At 43.0% G+C, this 16,337-nt stretch overlaps 1 protein-coding gene across 1 annotated transcript in view; it reads right to left on the bottom strand.

Annotated features, from left to right (window-relative positions):
* Scin (scinderin) overlaps window positions 1-16,337 on the bottom strand; it is a 90,362-nt gene that overhangs the window by 58,038 nt on the left and 15,987 nt on the right. Inside the window, exon 3 of the mRNA XM_052738167.1 lies at window positions 15,926-16,087. Within this exon, the coding sequence (XP_052594127.1) occupies window positions 15,926-16,087 (162 nt within the window). The remainder of the gene's footprint in view (window positions 1-15,925; window positions 16,088-16,337) is intronic.

Consider the following 16,337-nt stretch of genomic DNA (forward strand, 5'->3'; position numbering starts at 1 on the left):
AGCACTACTCACATTTAAAATAGTAAGAGTTTTAGTGAAGTTTTCTTTTGAACTTCAAAATGACTAAACAACTAAAATTGTAAAAAATAACAGCCTTAGTTTGGCATGAAAGTGAATTATTTGTGTTATGCTTACTATTTCTTATTTTTATCATATATTATTTATAGACAAGTGACAGATTTTCTTACTAGACTTGGTTTTCTTTTCTTTTGTTTTGTTTTCTGAGACAGGGTTTCTCTGTGTAGCTTTGCGCCTTTCCTGGAACTCACTCTCTAGACCAGGTTGGCCTCGAACTCCCAGAGATCTGCCTGACTCTGCCTCCCGAGTGCTAGGATTAAAGGCCTGTGCCACCACTGCCCAGCTAGACTTGGTTTTCAATGGTAAAAAGTAAAGAGTCAGAATAGTTCAAAGAGCCACATTTGATACGCAAACAGCTGACTGACTGTGGGCAGTAACATGTCAAGCTTGCTTTCAAAGTGTCAACAGGGTCAGCTGCCTGACCTGGTGCAGGTGCAGGGCCCACTTTCCAAGTGCTGCAGCTGGTAAGGAGGAAGGTCAGCTCCCTCACCCACTACATGTGGCAGGGATGGGGTGGGGGAGTATCTTTCCTAGGCCCTCACCACCACATGACAGACGAGGTGGGTGTGGCCAGCTATCCTACCCTCACACCCTCAGTGGTACTGGTACTGGTGAACCAGCCTGAGAACATGCCTCTCATGTGCCATATGGTAGTGTAGGCGGGGGGGGGGGGGGGGGGGGGGGGGGGGGGGGGGATATATATGATGCCACCCACCCCACCCCTTACTGCCTGTGGCAGATAGGAACGCTGACCCTGGAGGTCATAAGAGTGGGAGAGCTAGCCCGCGGTGGTGGTGCAAGCCTTTAATCCCAGCACTCGGGAGGCAGAGCCAGGAGTCAGATCTCTGTGAGTTCAAGTCCAGCCTGGTCTACAGAGCGAGATCCAGGACAGGCAACAAAACTACACGGAGAAATCCTGTCTCAAAATCCCAAACAAACAAAAACAAGAGTGGGAGAGCTATCCCTGGCCCTCACCAGCAGCGCCTGCACCTCACCTAGGCAACACAGTAGAGTTGGCCCCGATGGTCCAGGTGAGGGAGGGCAGAGCCCGAGGGTCTGAAAGCAGGAGAACCGGCCCCGCCCCTTGCTCATGCTACAAGGGGTGAACTATCCAGGGCAATGCTGGAGCTCACCTTGGAGGTGAGGACAGGGGAGATCGGGTGGGCTGACCAACCCTGCAATGATCCAGAACCAGGGTTATGAGTTGGCCCACCCCAACATCCCAACATCCACCTCACCTATGATCTGTGGGAGCATGTGAAGCTGCAGGATCTCCACAACAAAGAACGACAACAGAATATCCAAGAGGAGTCCTAGTGAGGGCCCAGCATCAATACAGTAGCAGAAACCAGAGGCTTACAAGGAAAGATGTGTGGACAAAGGGGCTCACTGTGTGACTCACTGTGTCCCACTGCAGCTTCCATAATGAGATTTTTCCTTTTTCTTCTTCTTCCTTTTTTCCCTTACATTTTATTTTATTTTGTTGGCGGGGGTGGGGGGGATTGCAAAGGCAGAGGATGGATACAAAGGGACAGGGAAATGAATGGGATAGAGATGCATGATGTGAAAGACACAAAGAGTAAATAAAATGAAAGTTTAAAAAAACTAAAAATAAATTAAAATGTAAACAGAATTGTAGCAATTTAAACAGTGTGTACCTCACCATATAATTAAACAGTTTATACTTCATCATATGATGCTATGCCCAGGCTGCTGCCTTTTAACAGAGTCTTTGCTGTGTGGAAACAGGGTAGGCATGCTACTAATAAACTACGCTGCCCAACACTCATTCTGTTCAGGGATGGATGGTAAGACTCCTTAACTTTACACCCTGGGGACTTTGTAGTTGGTTGGCACCATGTTTGAATAAACTCTCCTATAATTCAACCTGATCTGTTTTCTAGATTTGTGTCAAAAGGCAATTCTGTGTAGAACTCTAATGAAAAACAAAGTCTAGATTGACATGATAGTTTAATATGTGCCATTACAACAAAAAAGTCTGTTATAATCTACATCATTTTGTTTACAATACTTCCATAGGATTAACTGAGAACTTCCATCAGCTTGAGTATAGGCATGAAAACTGTAAAGTAAATATGGTTGCAGAGGAAGTGTTTTGCCCTCTCAGACTGAAGGTATTTATCAAATACTAGATGGGGTATTTCTTTATACACAGAATATTAAAAACATCTCTGTAAAGATGGACACATCCACACAGTTTAGAATGACATTTGCTTAAGTTTTTAGTTGTTGATATACATACATATATATGTGTGTGTGTGTGTATATATATATATATATATATATATATACTGCCCTGCATACCCTCCTTAGAAGTTCACAAAACCATCCATAACTTTACCATCCAAGCAGTTAAAGGAAAACAAATTCCTCTGCATAACCGGGAAAGGAAGAAATAAGGACAGAACCTATTACTGGCAATTGGTCTGATCCATGAGTAACCAGAAATAGAAGCAAGCATAGGACAATTACGGAAACAGGCACATTTGAGAAGGGGAGGCCTATTACTTGTCTGCACAACCAGCATTTCAAAATTTTCCCTTCAACTATGTGGTCAAAGTTAATAAGCAAGACATCAAGGGTAACCCAACATCACTGGGGGACAGGAAATAAAGCAAAAATAAACCAGTGCTCAGCGATGCCCTTGGAGTTCATTGAGAGGGGCACGAAACAGCCTGTATGGTGCTGACTCACAACACTGGGAAGTTAGCAGAGCTACACTGCCTTTGAGTTCTTATCTAGGTTATTTATTCTAAAATTTACAAAGGAAGACTGGTGGCCCAGACTTCTCTTCTTCACTTCAGTTTTTCCTGTTTAGTTTTCCTTGGACAATAGTGAGCTAAATACACATTCATCAAGATATTCCTTTCATCCAGAAGTTCTCTAAGCTTACAACAATGATTTGTGGGGTACCTCCACAAATCTAACATCATCACTTAACTTCTTTGGTTTGGGGATAAAGAGATGCTTATTTATATATTATAACCAACTTAATTCACTGTTCTTCAATGGTACATGTATTTATTTCTTTTTAATACATTTTTATTTTAAAATTTTGTTGTGAGGAGTGGGGGTGGGGGTGCTACATGCATGTACTGTGGTACACATGAGGAGATCAGAGAAGAACATTCAGGATTGGTTCTCTCCTTCCACCCTGTGAGTCCTGGGATCAAGTGCAGGTTACCAGGTTTAGCAGCACATTCCTTTAGTGGCTGCTCCCTCTCACCAGCCCACACTTCTTTAAATGAAAGATGGAGGATGAGTAATTGACATGCAAGGCCACTGAACACTTGGTGACCATAAGTAACTGCATCCTAACTCGGGCAGAGCGGCAGTAACAGAGGAAAATCGAGGCTATTTGGAAGGGTAAAAACTGCAGGACCGATGGACAGTGTAACGCTAAGTAGTGTCTGAGAGCAGTGGTTCTCAACCTGTGGATCGCAATTTGGGGTGAGGTCAAAGGAGCCTTTCACAGGGTCACCTAAGACCGTCGGAAAACACACATATTTACATTACGATTCATAACAGTAGCAAAATTGCAGTTATGAAGTAGCAACAAAATTAATCTTGTGGTTGAGGGTCTTATACATGAGAAGCTGTACTAAAGGGTCACGGCATTAGGAAGGCTGAGAACCGCTGATACAGAGGGACAGAGAAAAGGGAAACAAGGTGGATGATTTTGCCCTGTCTGCTGATGGCAATGCCACCCACGGACACCTTCGGGTTTCTTGTCCCGTCACCAGAGTAGGTGACACTGTGTTTTCTGTACTAGCAACGTGTTTGGCAGATCAAACAAGGCTTACAGCCACACTTTACCAAAAGCCATTTCCAGTAGCCATGTGCCTTGTGACGCAACTACTCGGATGACACACTTCTTGCCTATGGCTCCGAACTGTCCAGAACCATCCGGAAGTGGTTCTCAACATCCACACTACCTTAGCATAAGTAACCCAGGGAGAAGGAGCTTAAAAATCACCCACACCCCAGTGTCACCCCAACCTTTAAATTCAGATCCTTTGGGTTTAAATGGCAAGCTCAGCATTTAAATTTTTTTTCCAAAATATTCAAACATGGAGGCACAAGTGAGGATTGAAGTAGAAATCCTAACATCATCACCATTATCTGTTTTCGGGCCCTCATCTATTCATCAGCCATAGCGAGACTATGCCTTCAGCATGCCCACCTTCCACCCTGTCGCGCTCGGTGCCTCATACCTAGAGGCCAAAAGTTACCTCTTTTCACCCTTATCCACCATTCACTGAGCACACAGGCAAGGCCGTTGGCCCTGGCTTTTACTGCTGGGTACAGTGTAAGGATTCCAGGTTGAGTTTATCTTTCTTCTTATCTTTTCCTCTTCCCACAAGGCTCTCCTCTTATGAAACTACTATTACGCATTACTTTGGAATAAGGACAAATTTATTCAGAACAAAGAACACTTGTTTATCCTGTCCTTTTTTTTAAATTTTTAAACTAACTTTTTTTTTTTTTACCTAAAGAAAAGATAAAAGCCTAAATGAATATGTGATTGTGCCAGAAAAATACACCTTTTTGTCAGCAGAAGGGTTGAACCTAGGGCATCATGTGTAAGAGGCAAGCTCTCCACCACCGAGCCACAACCTCAACTCAAAGATTCCTTCATCTGGGAAAAGAACGAGAAAATGATGACTAGGAAGACAGTTTGTGTACCAAGAAGATGGTCCTGCTCTTGGGTGCTAGAAAGTACTGGGAACCACAGTTCCTAACACACCCCTCCCCAACCCTTTTTGTTTTGTTTTGTTTTTTTGAGCCCTGGCTGTCCTGGAACACTCTCTGTAAAATAGGCTGACCTCGAACTCATAGAGATCCACCTGCCTCTACCTCCCAAGTACTGGGATTAAAGGCATGTGCTACCACTGCCCAGCTCACAGTTCCTAATTCTTAGGCAAGAATATAATATGGTGTAAAGGAAATAGGAAAAGTAGGGAAGTGGACCAGAAGAGGTGACCCCAGTACACTTGCCCTCAGTAGATTTGTCATTCATACGGTTTGGATAAGCATCACAGCCTCAGACACTATTAGGAAGTAGCGGGGCCTTTAAGAGATGGGACCTAGCTAGGAGTCTAGTGGTGAGAGAAGCATGCCCTTAAAGGAGATATTGAGATCCCAGCCCCCTCTCCTCCTCCATCTTGCTTTTCAGATGCCATGAGGTAAGTTATTTCCTTAACAAGACATCCCCCACCATGATATACTCTCAGACAGACCCCAAAACAATGGAATCAAACAACCATGAACTAAAACCACAAGCCAAAATAAGCCTTTACTCTTCTCCAGTTGATTATCCAAGGTACTTTTGTTAAAAGCACACAAAGATGACTACATTCATCACTCATATAGTCATCCTTGAGCCTGATTATTAGAGCAGAAATGACTGTGGGGCATGGTCCAAATAGTCAGGCCACTGGTGGAATGTGGGCAAACTGGCTCAACCCTCTGCCAGGGCATGGAAAGCACTAAGCAGTGTTCCTGTCAAGAATGAAACAGCAACTGAAGGGATCAGAAGAGGTCTTACAGCTGATAGGAGAGCATGATGTCATGAAACCCCGTTGAGCCCAAGGATATTCCATAGCAAAAGTCTAAAGAACAGAGACCAAAGCCCAAAACTCAAGAATGAACACAGCTGGGTACAATGGTGCACACCTATAACCCCAGTGCTTGGCAGGTGGAGGCAAGAGGATCAGAAGTTCAAGGTCAACCTTGGCTACATAATGAGTTTAAGTCTAGTGTGGGTTGCATTAAGACCATGTCTTGCTGGTGGCCATGTCAGAGGAATATCAGGTGGCAATTGGTGTTCAGCGTGTGAGCCCACCAGAAGAAAAACTCTCTGATGGGTGTATCTCGTTCAAGCAAGGCTTACAAGAATACAGACACCAGAATGCCTTTTGCTTATGCTGTGCCTTCACATGTTGCTGCTACAATCTTTTCTCTGGTATCTGACATGATGTATTTGGATGTGGGGAGTCCCCCACTACCTGTACTATAGTGTGTTTATCTCATGAATATATCCCCATCTACTGGGCATTTGTTTCTGTGGATTGCCAGGAAGACAATCCCTCCTTAAGCTGTATTATCTAATTGACACAGAGTTTTGATGAATAAGAATAAATACTAGGATATGTTTCATAACTAAGGCCTATTGTTCACAAGGCCTGTGAGTCACAATTTAGGAGCTGCTTTAGATCACAGCTTATATTTATGATTTAAGGAAACATTTGAGTCCAGGAGCCAGAATGGATCAAATTCCTTTAATTTTATTGCTGAGAACCACTAGCTGATACAAAGTTTCAAAATAGCTTTAGATTAGACCAGATGCCTTACTAATGGTTTTTAAGAAAAATATTCCCAATCTTTAGTTCACAAGGATACACAGCTGAGCTGGCTGGCTAGGTTGTAAACACAAAAAAATGCCCAATTTTGGCTAGATGATTAATCCTTGCACCCATTCCTGACCTCAAATTGTGAAAATAAATTCTTACCAGTCAGGGCTACAGAAATGTAGCCCCAAATGAGGGCTGTAGGTTTTCTTGGATAGTCAGGAGTTATACACAGAGCAGAAAGTACATTTTAAGTTTTAAGCATTGTGGTCATAGTATCATGGAAAGTGCCAGCTGAGCTGATATTAAAAGATATACGATTTTGTTGGGATATATAAGCTGCAAAAAGACATGAGAAGATGGAACATGAAAGAGAACAACATGAGTGAATTAAAAAAAGAAACCATCAAAAGAGTGCATGAGCTTTCTCATTTTTTCCCTAACCCCTCAGATAGAAAAGTCATAGCTTCGCCACACTGTGGATTTTCCTTTGAGCCCTGAGTGCTGCCTTAGAGGATGGACTTCAGGACAAAAAGAATTTTTCTCAAAAGAATTTTTTTTTTCAAAAACAGTAGGAAACCACAAGGTGGCTTTTCCTAGCACTTGGGAGGCAGAGGCAAGAGGGTTGTTTTGAACTTAAGGTGAAACTGGGCTACATGATGAATTCCAGCCAACCTGAGCTACAGAATGAGCACATGACTGAAAAATAACAGACAGACAAACACACATGGACACGGAGACACACACACACACACACACACACACACACACACAGGAGAGGAGGGAGGGGAAGAAATCAAAACAATAAATGGAACTGCATTGCTACAGTGAAGTTTCTTAGTGAGTTAAGGATAATCAGACTCATACTTCATGCCCAACCTCCCCCCTGCCCCAGGCTACAATATCGTGTGTGTGTGTGTGTGTGTGTGTGTGTGTGTGTGTGTGTGTGTGTGTGTTTACCTTTTAGACACTCCCATGGAAAGAGGCCTCTGAGGATAGAGTCAGACCGAGTTGTAAATGGAAATATTATCTCTCTTCACAACCTCCCATGTGCCCACATGCTTTCTGCTGCATAGATATACATTTGTAACAGTATCTGCTGAATGACTGTAAGTCCAGGCTTTGTGCTAGGAACAAAGCTAGTGAGCAAAGCTGGTGAGTGTGAGTGAACGGAGGGAAAATGTGAGACATGCCTTGAGAGGCAAGTCCTGCCCGATGACAAAAAGGCAGATAAGCAGAGAGACCTTACACCATAAGTGGGCCAAGGACCTAGAAAAGGAGGTCAAAGGGCACCCTGCAGAGAAGGCAGCATCTGTGATGCATGAGATGCTGTCGGATGTCTGCCGGAGAAAGGTGTCACAGAAGAGGAAATACTCCAGGCGAAGGAAGTCACCTGAAGAAGTAAGGACAAGGTCTCTGGAGGCAACGTGTCCACACAGTGTCTTGAGCAGCAATAGTGACGAAAGAATGGACAGGTCTAGAACAGACTCGGAGAGTGATTAACTGCGAGGGGCACTCTGGGAGACGTTATCAGCATGACTCCTGGCTTTGGAGTTTCACAGCCCTGATGAGCCGGTGAGCCGTGGTTCTGTTACAAGATGGGGCAATAGGAGAAAGGGTTGGAAATGAGAGTGAAGTTGATGGCCTTCTTGTCTTTGTTATTTATTTATTTTGATGCTTTTGAACTTGTTTGGTTCAAGGGTCTCATGATACATACACGTTGAAACTGAAATATCTGGGCAAGTCAAACACACTTGAGCTCAAGGACAGACTGTGAAATTGAGAATTGCCAGTGCGTGACAGTTCAATTGCCACGGGAGAGTGCGATCCAAGAGAATGTGTGATAACGAGAAAATGGTTAAAAATGGTGTCACTTAAAAAACTGCTAGGTGGCGGGGGAGGGATGGGATGGGGGTGGCACGCAGATCACGCAAAGAAAGGTGAGAAAAGGTGGCCTGAAAGGAAGGTGAGCCAGCCAGCGGAGGAGTGACGCTGAAGGCAGGGAGGAGTAATGCACAGCGTGGACAGAGGGACAAGGGACCAGGGAGATGGTGAGTGCTCAAAGGATGTGGCATCAACAATATCACAGAAATCATCTCCAAAAACAAATCAGACCCTTGGACTGGTGCCTGGTGAGGAAGGAAGTAGGGACTGTTTTTTCAAAGCAAGGTGGCTGGACGTTGGGGGAGGGTGACAGGTGACAGGCAGCAGAGCAGGGCAAAGCTGACCGGGTGAGCTAACAGGGAAAGAGAACAAGCAGAAGGGCAAGGCTGGCAACTCACCACAGGAATTCCCCCTCCGGTGAGGCCTCGTTCTCCACTGTGGCTGACTCAGAGGTATTTGTGAAAGTTGGCCTCACATCCCAAGCCTTGAGAACACGGCCCTACCCAGCATGTTCCTGTTCTGTAGTTACTGGTGCATTGCTGTGATTGGTGCTTGTTTGGTTTTGAGACAGGGTCTCTCGTAGCTCCGACTGACCTTGAATTTACTGTGTAACCAAGGGTGACCCTGAACTCCTGACCCTCTTGCCTCTACCGCTTGAGTGTTGGATGTGGTGAAGATCTAGTCACATCCCATATGATTTTCTAAGACATAATACAAATACATAAATCATTCTCTAAAATATTCACTATTTACTTTGCTACTGACTGATTAAACTCATTACATTACAATCTCATGTCTCATGCCCAGCATTTCACATTATATAAGCCTAGGGAATGCCCCCACAGCCTAAGATCCTATGAAAGAGCATGTTTCTGAGGCATAGAGAATTATGTTCGTAATACTGACTGTTTATCACAAAAGCTATATTTCTCAAGCACTATTTAAAATGGGATTTAAGTTGTACTTATGACCTCAGTATTGTCCAGCTGGCTCTGGTTCAGCGACAGCTTCGGACGTTTAACTTGCACTTGTCATACTTGGGTAGGAAAACAAACTTAACTTGCAATGGCTTTGAGTCTGTGCCCTCTCATGCAGATGGTGGTCTTTGAATAATTAGCTCAAGCCTACCATTGAAATATTAGCGTTCAGAAAAGCTTTGTTCACTGTGCCACACCCCCAAAATAAAGTTATCAAGATAATCACAAGATCTTATCACCATTAGAAACACTTAGCAACAAGTCAATGGGTTAAAGGTTAATGACTCAGACACAGACCTCCTGGGCCTTTACTTCAGAGTCTGGAGGATCCTGCCTGGATATCCCTTCAGGGCTCAGGAAACTTCCATTATAGGCGGAAGTTTCTCTCCCGCCTGCCCGTTCCCAAAGATCCGGCAGTCACTTCTTAAATAATTGACTCGGAGGCTTAATATGTGTGGCATTCTCATCTTTCTTCCTCAGCACCTGGCTAGTGACTCTTGACTACACCCTTCCTCTTCCCAGAATTCTCCTAGTCTGCTCACCCCACCTATACTTCCCGCCTGGCTACTGGCCAATCAGTGTTTTATTAAACCAGTTGGAGTGACAGGTCTTTACAGTGCACAAGAGCGTTACCCCACAGCCCTTCCATGCTGTAAGAGATGGCTGAACACACCGCCTCTTCATCTCATCTATGAGACCTGAAAGCAGGGGAAACTTGGGCTTTGCTGAAGATAACTGACTATTTAGAATAAGGCTAATTTGAGAGCTGGAGAAATGACTCAGTCGTTAACAATGCCTACTTCTCTTGCAGAGGACCCCGGCTCTGTTCCCAACACCCACCCTGGGTAGCCCACAATCATCGGTAACTATAGTTCCAGAGGATTCAATGCCTTCTTCAGACCTCCTCAGCACATGTGCCCATACTCACACATACACACACATGCAAACACACAATTAAAACCAACAATAAATCTTCAAAAGAAGATAAATTATTGTTAAACAGACAGATGTCTTTGAGTTATGCATACCTTGAACCTTTGAGGTTTTTATGGGTCATACACTCATGGGTTGGCATTGCCTATGAGAAGAAGCACATATCATTGGAACCTCAACCTGCCTACCACATCCAATTACCTGGCCCATTGTAGAACTCAGTATTTGTTTCACTCAACATGAGTCACTTGCACACACCTTCAAGGACTTCTGTTCGCTTCGAGAACTAAAATGATGACCGCTGTCTCTCACATGTGAGTGTGTCAGCTGAGAGTGAATCATAGTCAGCTAAGGCTAGAGAGGGCATCAGAAGCCAGGTCAGGATATGGGAATAAGAGAAAACCAAAGTTCCAGAGGTTAATCATTTGCCCAAGGTCAAAGAGTAGATAGTTAGAAAGCTGAATTGGAAGCCATTCATGATAATTAAATAGATTGTGGCAATTGTACAACAATTACATAATACATCAAATTCAAAAAGCAAAAACTTGTGAACGTGATGAATCACGTCACTGGAAAGTGCTTCTTGTTTAGTTCTCCAGAGTTGCCCCAATCAAATACCTACCTTCACAGATGAGGACCTGAGACCATCATAACCTGAACTAGAACTGAGGTCTTCTTTACCTTTGAAAATGATATCATTTCATATGCAAAACACTTGTAAAGGACTTCAAAATATGCATTAAAAATAAAACCTAAGACAAACACTTGAAAGTGCACAAGTTTGAGGGAAAATTGCAGGTGATTTTTAGAACTTGTGGTTTAATGATGTCTTTGGGATTTTACTGCCAGTCAATATTTCTTTATTTTTGATGGCAATGAAGGAATGTCCATCCTACTCAAAATAATATACAGATTCAATGTATATTATTGACTATCAATATTCCACCAAAATCCCAACATAACTCTTCACAAATCTTGAAAGGACGATTTTTAACATCATATGGAAACACATACACACACACACACACACACACACACACACACACACACACACGGCACAAAAACAGAAATGTTGACTAATGGAATTGAATTAAAGACCCTGACATAAATTCACACACCTATGGACACCTAATTTTTTTTAATAAAGTAACCAGAAATACATACTGGAAAAAAGACAGTATCTTCACCAAATGGTGCTGGTCTAACTGGATGTGTAAATGTAGAAGAATGCAAATAGATCCACACTTGTCACCCTGCACAAAACTCAAGTGCAAGTGGATCAAAGACCTCAACATAAAACCAGACACACAGAACCTGATAGAAGAGGAAGTAGGAAATAGTTTTGAATGCATTGATAGAGGAGAAGACTTTCTGGATAGAACACTATTAGCATAGGCACTAAAATCAACAATTAATTAATGGGACTCATTAAGCAAAAAAGCTTATGTAAGGCAAAGGATACCATTATTTAGACAAAGCATCAGTCTACAGAATGGAAAAGATTTTTACTAACTCCACATCCAATAGAGGACTAATATCCAAACTATATAAAGAACTCAAGAAACTAGATACCAAAAAACTAAATAATCTGTTAAAAAATGAAGTGCAGATTTAAACAAGAATCCTCAACAGAGGAAACTCAAATGACTGAGAAACACTTAAAGAAATGTTCAACATCTTTAGCCATCAGGGAAATGCAAATCAAAATGACGTTGAGATTTCATCTTATATTTGTCAGAATGAGCCGGGCGGTGGTGGCGCACGCCTTTAATCCCAGCACTCGGGAGGCAGAGCCAGGCGGATCTCCGTGAGTTCGAGGCCAGCCTGGGCTACAGAGTGAGTTCCAGGAAAGGCGCAAAGCTACACAGAGAAACCTTGTCTCGAAAAACCAAAAAAAAAAAAATATTTGTCAGAATGGCCAAGATCAAAAACACAAGTTCATGCTAGTGAGGATGTGAAGTGAGGGGACCACTCCTCCATTGCTGGTGAGAGTGCAAACTCTCACAGCCATTATGAAAATTAGTATGGTAGTTCCTCAGAAAGATGGGAACTCATCTACCTGAAGATCCAGTTATACCATTTTTGGGCATATACCCAAAGAAGGCTCCATCTCACCACAAGAACACTTGCTGAACCATGTTCATTGCTGCTTTGTTCATAATAGCAAGATATTGGGAACAACCTAGATGTCCCTCAGCAGAAGAATGGATAGAGAAAATATGGTACATTGAGTATTATTGCACTGTTTTTAAAAAAAATGACCTTGAGAAATTTGCAGGCAAATGGATGGAACTAGAAAAAAGTCATTCTAAGTGAGGTAACCCAGACTTAGAAAGAAAAATATGGTATGTAGATTGAGAAAGACAAATATGGTATATAATATGACATATGTAAATGATAACCAAGGTACAATCCATAGACCCAGAGAAGTTATGTATAGAGGAAGGGATTGGGGGGGGGGGGACATCTGTATCTCTCTAGGAAAGGAAAATACAATAGATTTTGCGGGTGGATTGGGGGCAGGGTGGCAGAAATGGAAGAATCAGGTAGAGAGGGGAAGGGGAGATGGGGTTGAGGAAGGGAATGCAAGAGAGACACCTAGAATTGAGGGAAATTTGAGGGGTGATATGGAAACCTAGTACAGTGAAAACTTCCTAAAATATATGAAAGCGATCCTAATGAAGTCTACAAACAATGAGGAAGACAGTCCCAGCTGGCTATCGCTTGTTACCAAACAAAGCTTCTTGGGTTACATCCAACTGAGTTGTGGACCAAAGGGGTCCCATGGGAATCCCCAAACAACCCAGGCTGTTGTCAAGACAGTAGGTTGCTCTCCACAAACTGACAACAAGGCCCCATGGTTGAAGATAATACCCACACAACTCAGAACATGGAGATGTCAAACTGGTGCCTATATAGAACCTTCACTTCTATGTTCTAGTATCTGCGGTACAGGAAGGTACTCTGCAAGCTACCAAAGAAGAAAGGTAAACAGCAACTCAGCCATTAAACCCTTTGATCTACATTGCTATCCTGCCTGCAAAATATGCAGGGGCAATGGTAGCACAAAGTTTGTGGGAGTAACCAACCAATATCTGACTTGACTTAAGGCCCATCCCTCAAGATGGAACCCATTACTGACACTGCTTGGGTGACCAAGAACCAGAGGCTAGATAGACCAGAGACCTAGGGTAAAACCAAATACTACTGGTCTTAAAAGAAGAAGAAGGAGGAGGAGGAGGAGGAGGAGAAGAAGAAGAAGAAGTGATAAAATGACTCCTAATGACATTCTCTATATTCATAGATAAGTGCCTTATTCAGCCATCATCAGAGACGATTCCTCCTGCAACAGTTGGAAACAAACGCAGATACCCACAGCCAGACACTTCACACACACACACACACACACACACACACACACACACACACACACACACACACGGGGATGGGGAGGGGCAGACAGACAGACATTATAACACACAGCTCTAAATGGGATGTTTCCATCAAATCCCTTTCCTCAGATCTCAGGAAACCCTGTGGAAGAGGGAGCATAAAGAGTGTAAGAGCCAGAGGGGATGGAGGACACCAGGAGAACAAGACCCTCTGAATCAACTAAGAAAAGCTCATATAAACTCACAGAGACTGAAGCAGAAAGCACAATGCCTACACAGGTCTGCACCAGGTCTTCTGCATATATATTATAGCTTTCAGTTTATGATAACTAAACTAAAAGCTATATTTTTATGGGACTCCTGAATTTGTCAATGAGCAGGTCTCTGATTCTTGTACCTTCTCTTGGGCTCTTTTCCTTCTGCTGGTTTGCCCTGTCCAATGCCAATGTGATGGGTTTTGTCTTACTATATTTTGTTTTGTTATGTTTCAAAAAAGGAAACAATCATTAAAATAAATAAATAGATAATGAAATAAAAGCTGAGACAAACAGTAGTGCACAGTCCTTGAGGGACAATTGCAGCTGATTTTTAGAACTATGTGGTTTAATGATGCCTCCGGTCTTTTACTTCCAATAAATACTTCTTTATTTCTGGTGTAGGGTAATGATGGAGTGGTCTAGCAGCTGGTTTGTGCCGAGACACAAAAGCCAGGTCTCAAATTAGTTAGATAGTGGAGTGGATTGGGTTTTGAAGTTGGAAAGGACTTTGCTGTGGGATGTCTTTCTGTACACTGTGAATATGGGTTGCTATGATTGGTCAATAAAGAAGCTACTCTGGTCTATGGTGAGTCAGGTTATAGACAGGCAGGAAATCCAAGAGAGATAGAGGAAAAAGAAAAGCAGAGGAGATGCCAGTTCACCACCCAAGGAGCAATATGCCAGCAGACTGGTAATGCCACAGCCACATGGCAATACATAGATTAATATAAATGGGTTAATTTAAGATGAAAGAGCTAGCTAGCAAGAATTCTTAGCCATAGGCCATACAGTTTGTAATTAATATTAAGCCTCTGAGTGATTACTTTATAAGTGTCTGCAGGACTACAGGTAAGAGAGATTTGTTCCAATCGTGGGCTGGGTGGGACACAGGAAATCTTTCAACTACATGAAATTGACTATGAGACTCAGAATTGGAGAACAGCCATTCACCTGTACAGACATCCAGTCAGGACTGGGAATTGTATTTTGAGCATTGGTATTATTGGAATCTCAGTGACACACACAAGCTGCTATGATCCAAAACCATCAAATTATGGGCTATCAGTACTGAAATTATAGACACACCCTAACTTAGAGGGACAGATGAAGCCTATGTTTTGGGACTATTTTTCAAACTATAACCTTAATACATGTCATGCCTCTGTTGTTGCCAGATTAATACTATTCACAAAGAGCTAACCATGTAACTCCACTTTTAGAATCCTTACTGCTTCCTTCTCTGTGCATGTACTGTCTACTGCTTTATTTCAAACACAGCCCAGACAGACACAGTAAAACACAATGTCTAGAGGAGAATCAGACAAGCCTGGAGTCCAGCTCTGGCTTCCCTATCTACAGGCTATGCAACCTTGATGGGGTCTAGGAAATTCAAACTACATGCTAACTAAAGCAATGGGCTCTGTATACAGCTTGCCACACAGTGCGAGAGATGACAATCAGAGCATGGCTGTGAATTGCATCTGAAGAGTGAGGATCATGAGGAGGATCCATCTTCCCTGCCTGCTTATGCCATGGCACATGGCTTTGAAAGTCTAAAAGACACAATATAAACATTAAGCATTGTGATACACACACGCACACACACATCCACAAACAAACACACACATTTATGTATGCTCATATGTTAAAATATTTCCTTCTTAGTTCCTCAGGCTGTTTAGACTCATCATATGGCCAACTTAAATTCTGGAACCTTTGGTTGCTTAGAGAGTCATTTCCCCTACCCTCAAGCCACATTTTCTTACACACAATCAAAGACAAAAATAATCAGTGGAAATCTGTCCAGAGTCATGGGGAAATATGTTGAAAATTGTTCAAATTCTATTCTGTGGTAGGAAAAACCAAATCATTTTTCTATCCTAAACCTGTCAGAGAACAAAACGTCTTTGAATTCCCACACTGTGTGTCTTTAAATAACTGTCAAGTGTGTAGAACGGTTATCTTCAAAGGTGTGTGCATCTGATTTGTTGTAGCAAATTCCCACAGGTGTCTCTGTGGCCTCAGAAACTTACAGTGCCAAGGTCAATGATGAAGCAGTCACCTTTGTTGAAGCTCTTCCAGCTGAGAGGGACTTCCGTGGCCCTGACCACTCTCCGACCCTTCACATGCAGGAGTCTCTCGGCTGTCAGGTCATTGGTGAGAACATGGTTTAGTCCAGAAGCCACACCTCCAGCCTGGCCACGGGGAGGGAAACACAACACAACACAGAGAGAAGTGAGACCGCTATCCAAACACAGCAAGGCACACGCCACCAGGCAAGAATGCCCAGGCGAGGCCAGGACCAAGACACCACTGCAGAACAGGTGGAAAGGGAGATGAGGAAAGAGAATTATTGGTAAGATCAACAGGTGAGCTGGTTACTTTGCTCTTTTTCCCCCATCATAAAAATTTAGTATGAAATTAAGCACATTTACCAAGGACCCT

Source organism: Peromyscus californicus, unplaced genomic scaffold (assembly GCF_007827085.1).
Source record: "Peromyscus californicus insignis strain IS unplaced genomic scaffold, ASM782708v3 Scaffold_15__1_contigs__length_86483966, whole genome shotgun sequence".
Lineage (NCBI taxonomy): Eukaryota > Metazoa > Chordata > Mammalia > Rodentia > Cricetidae > Peromyscus > Peromyscus californicus.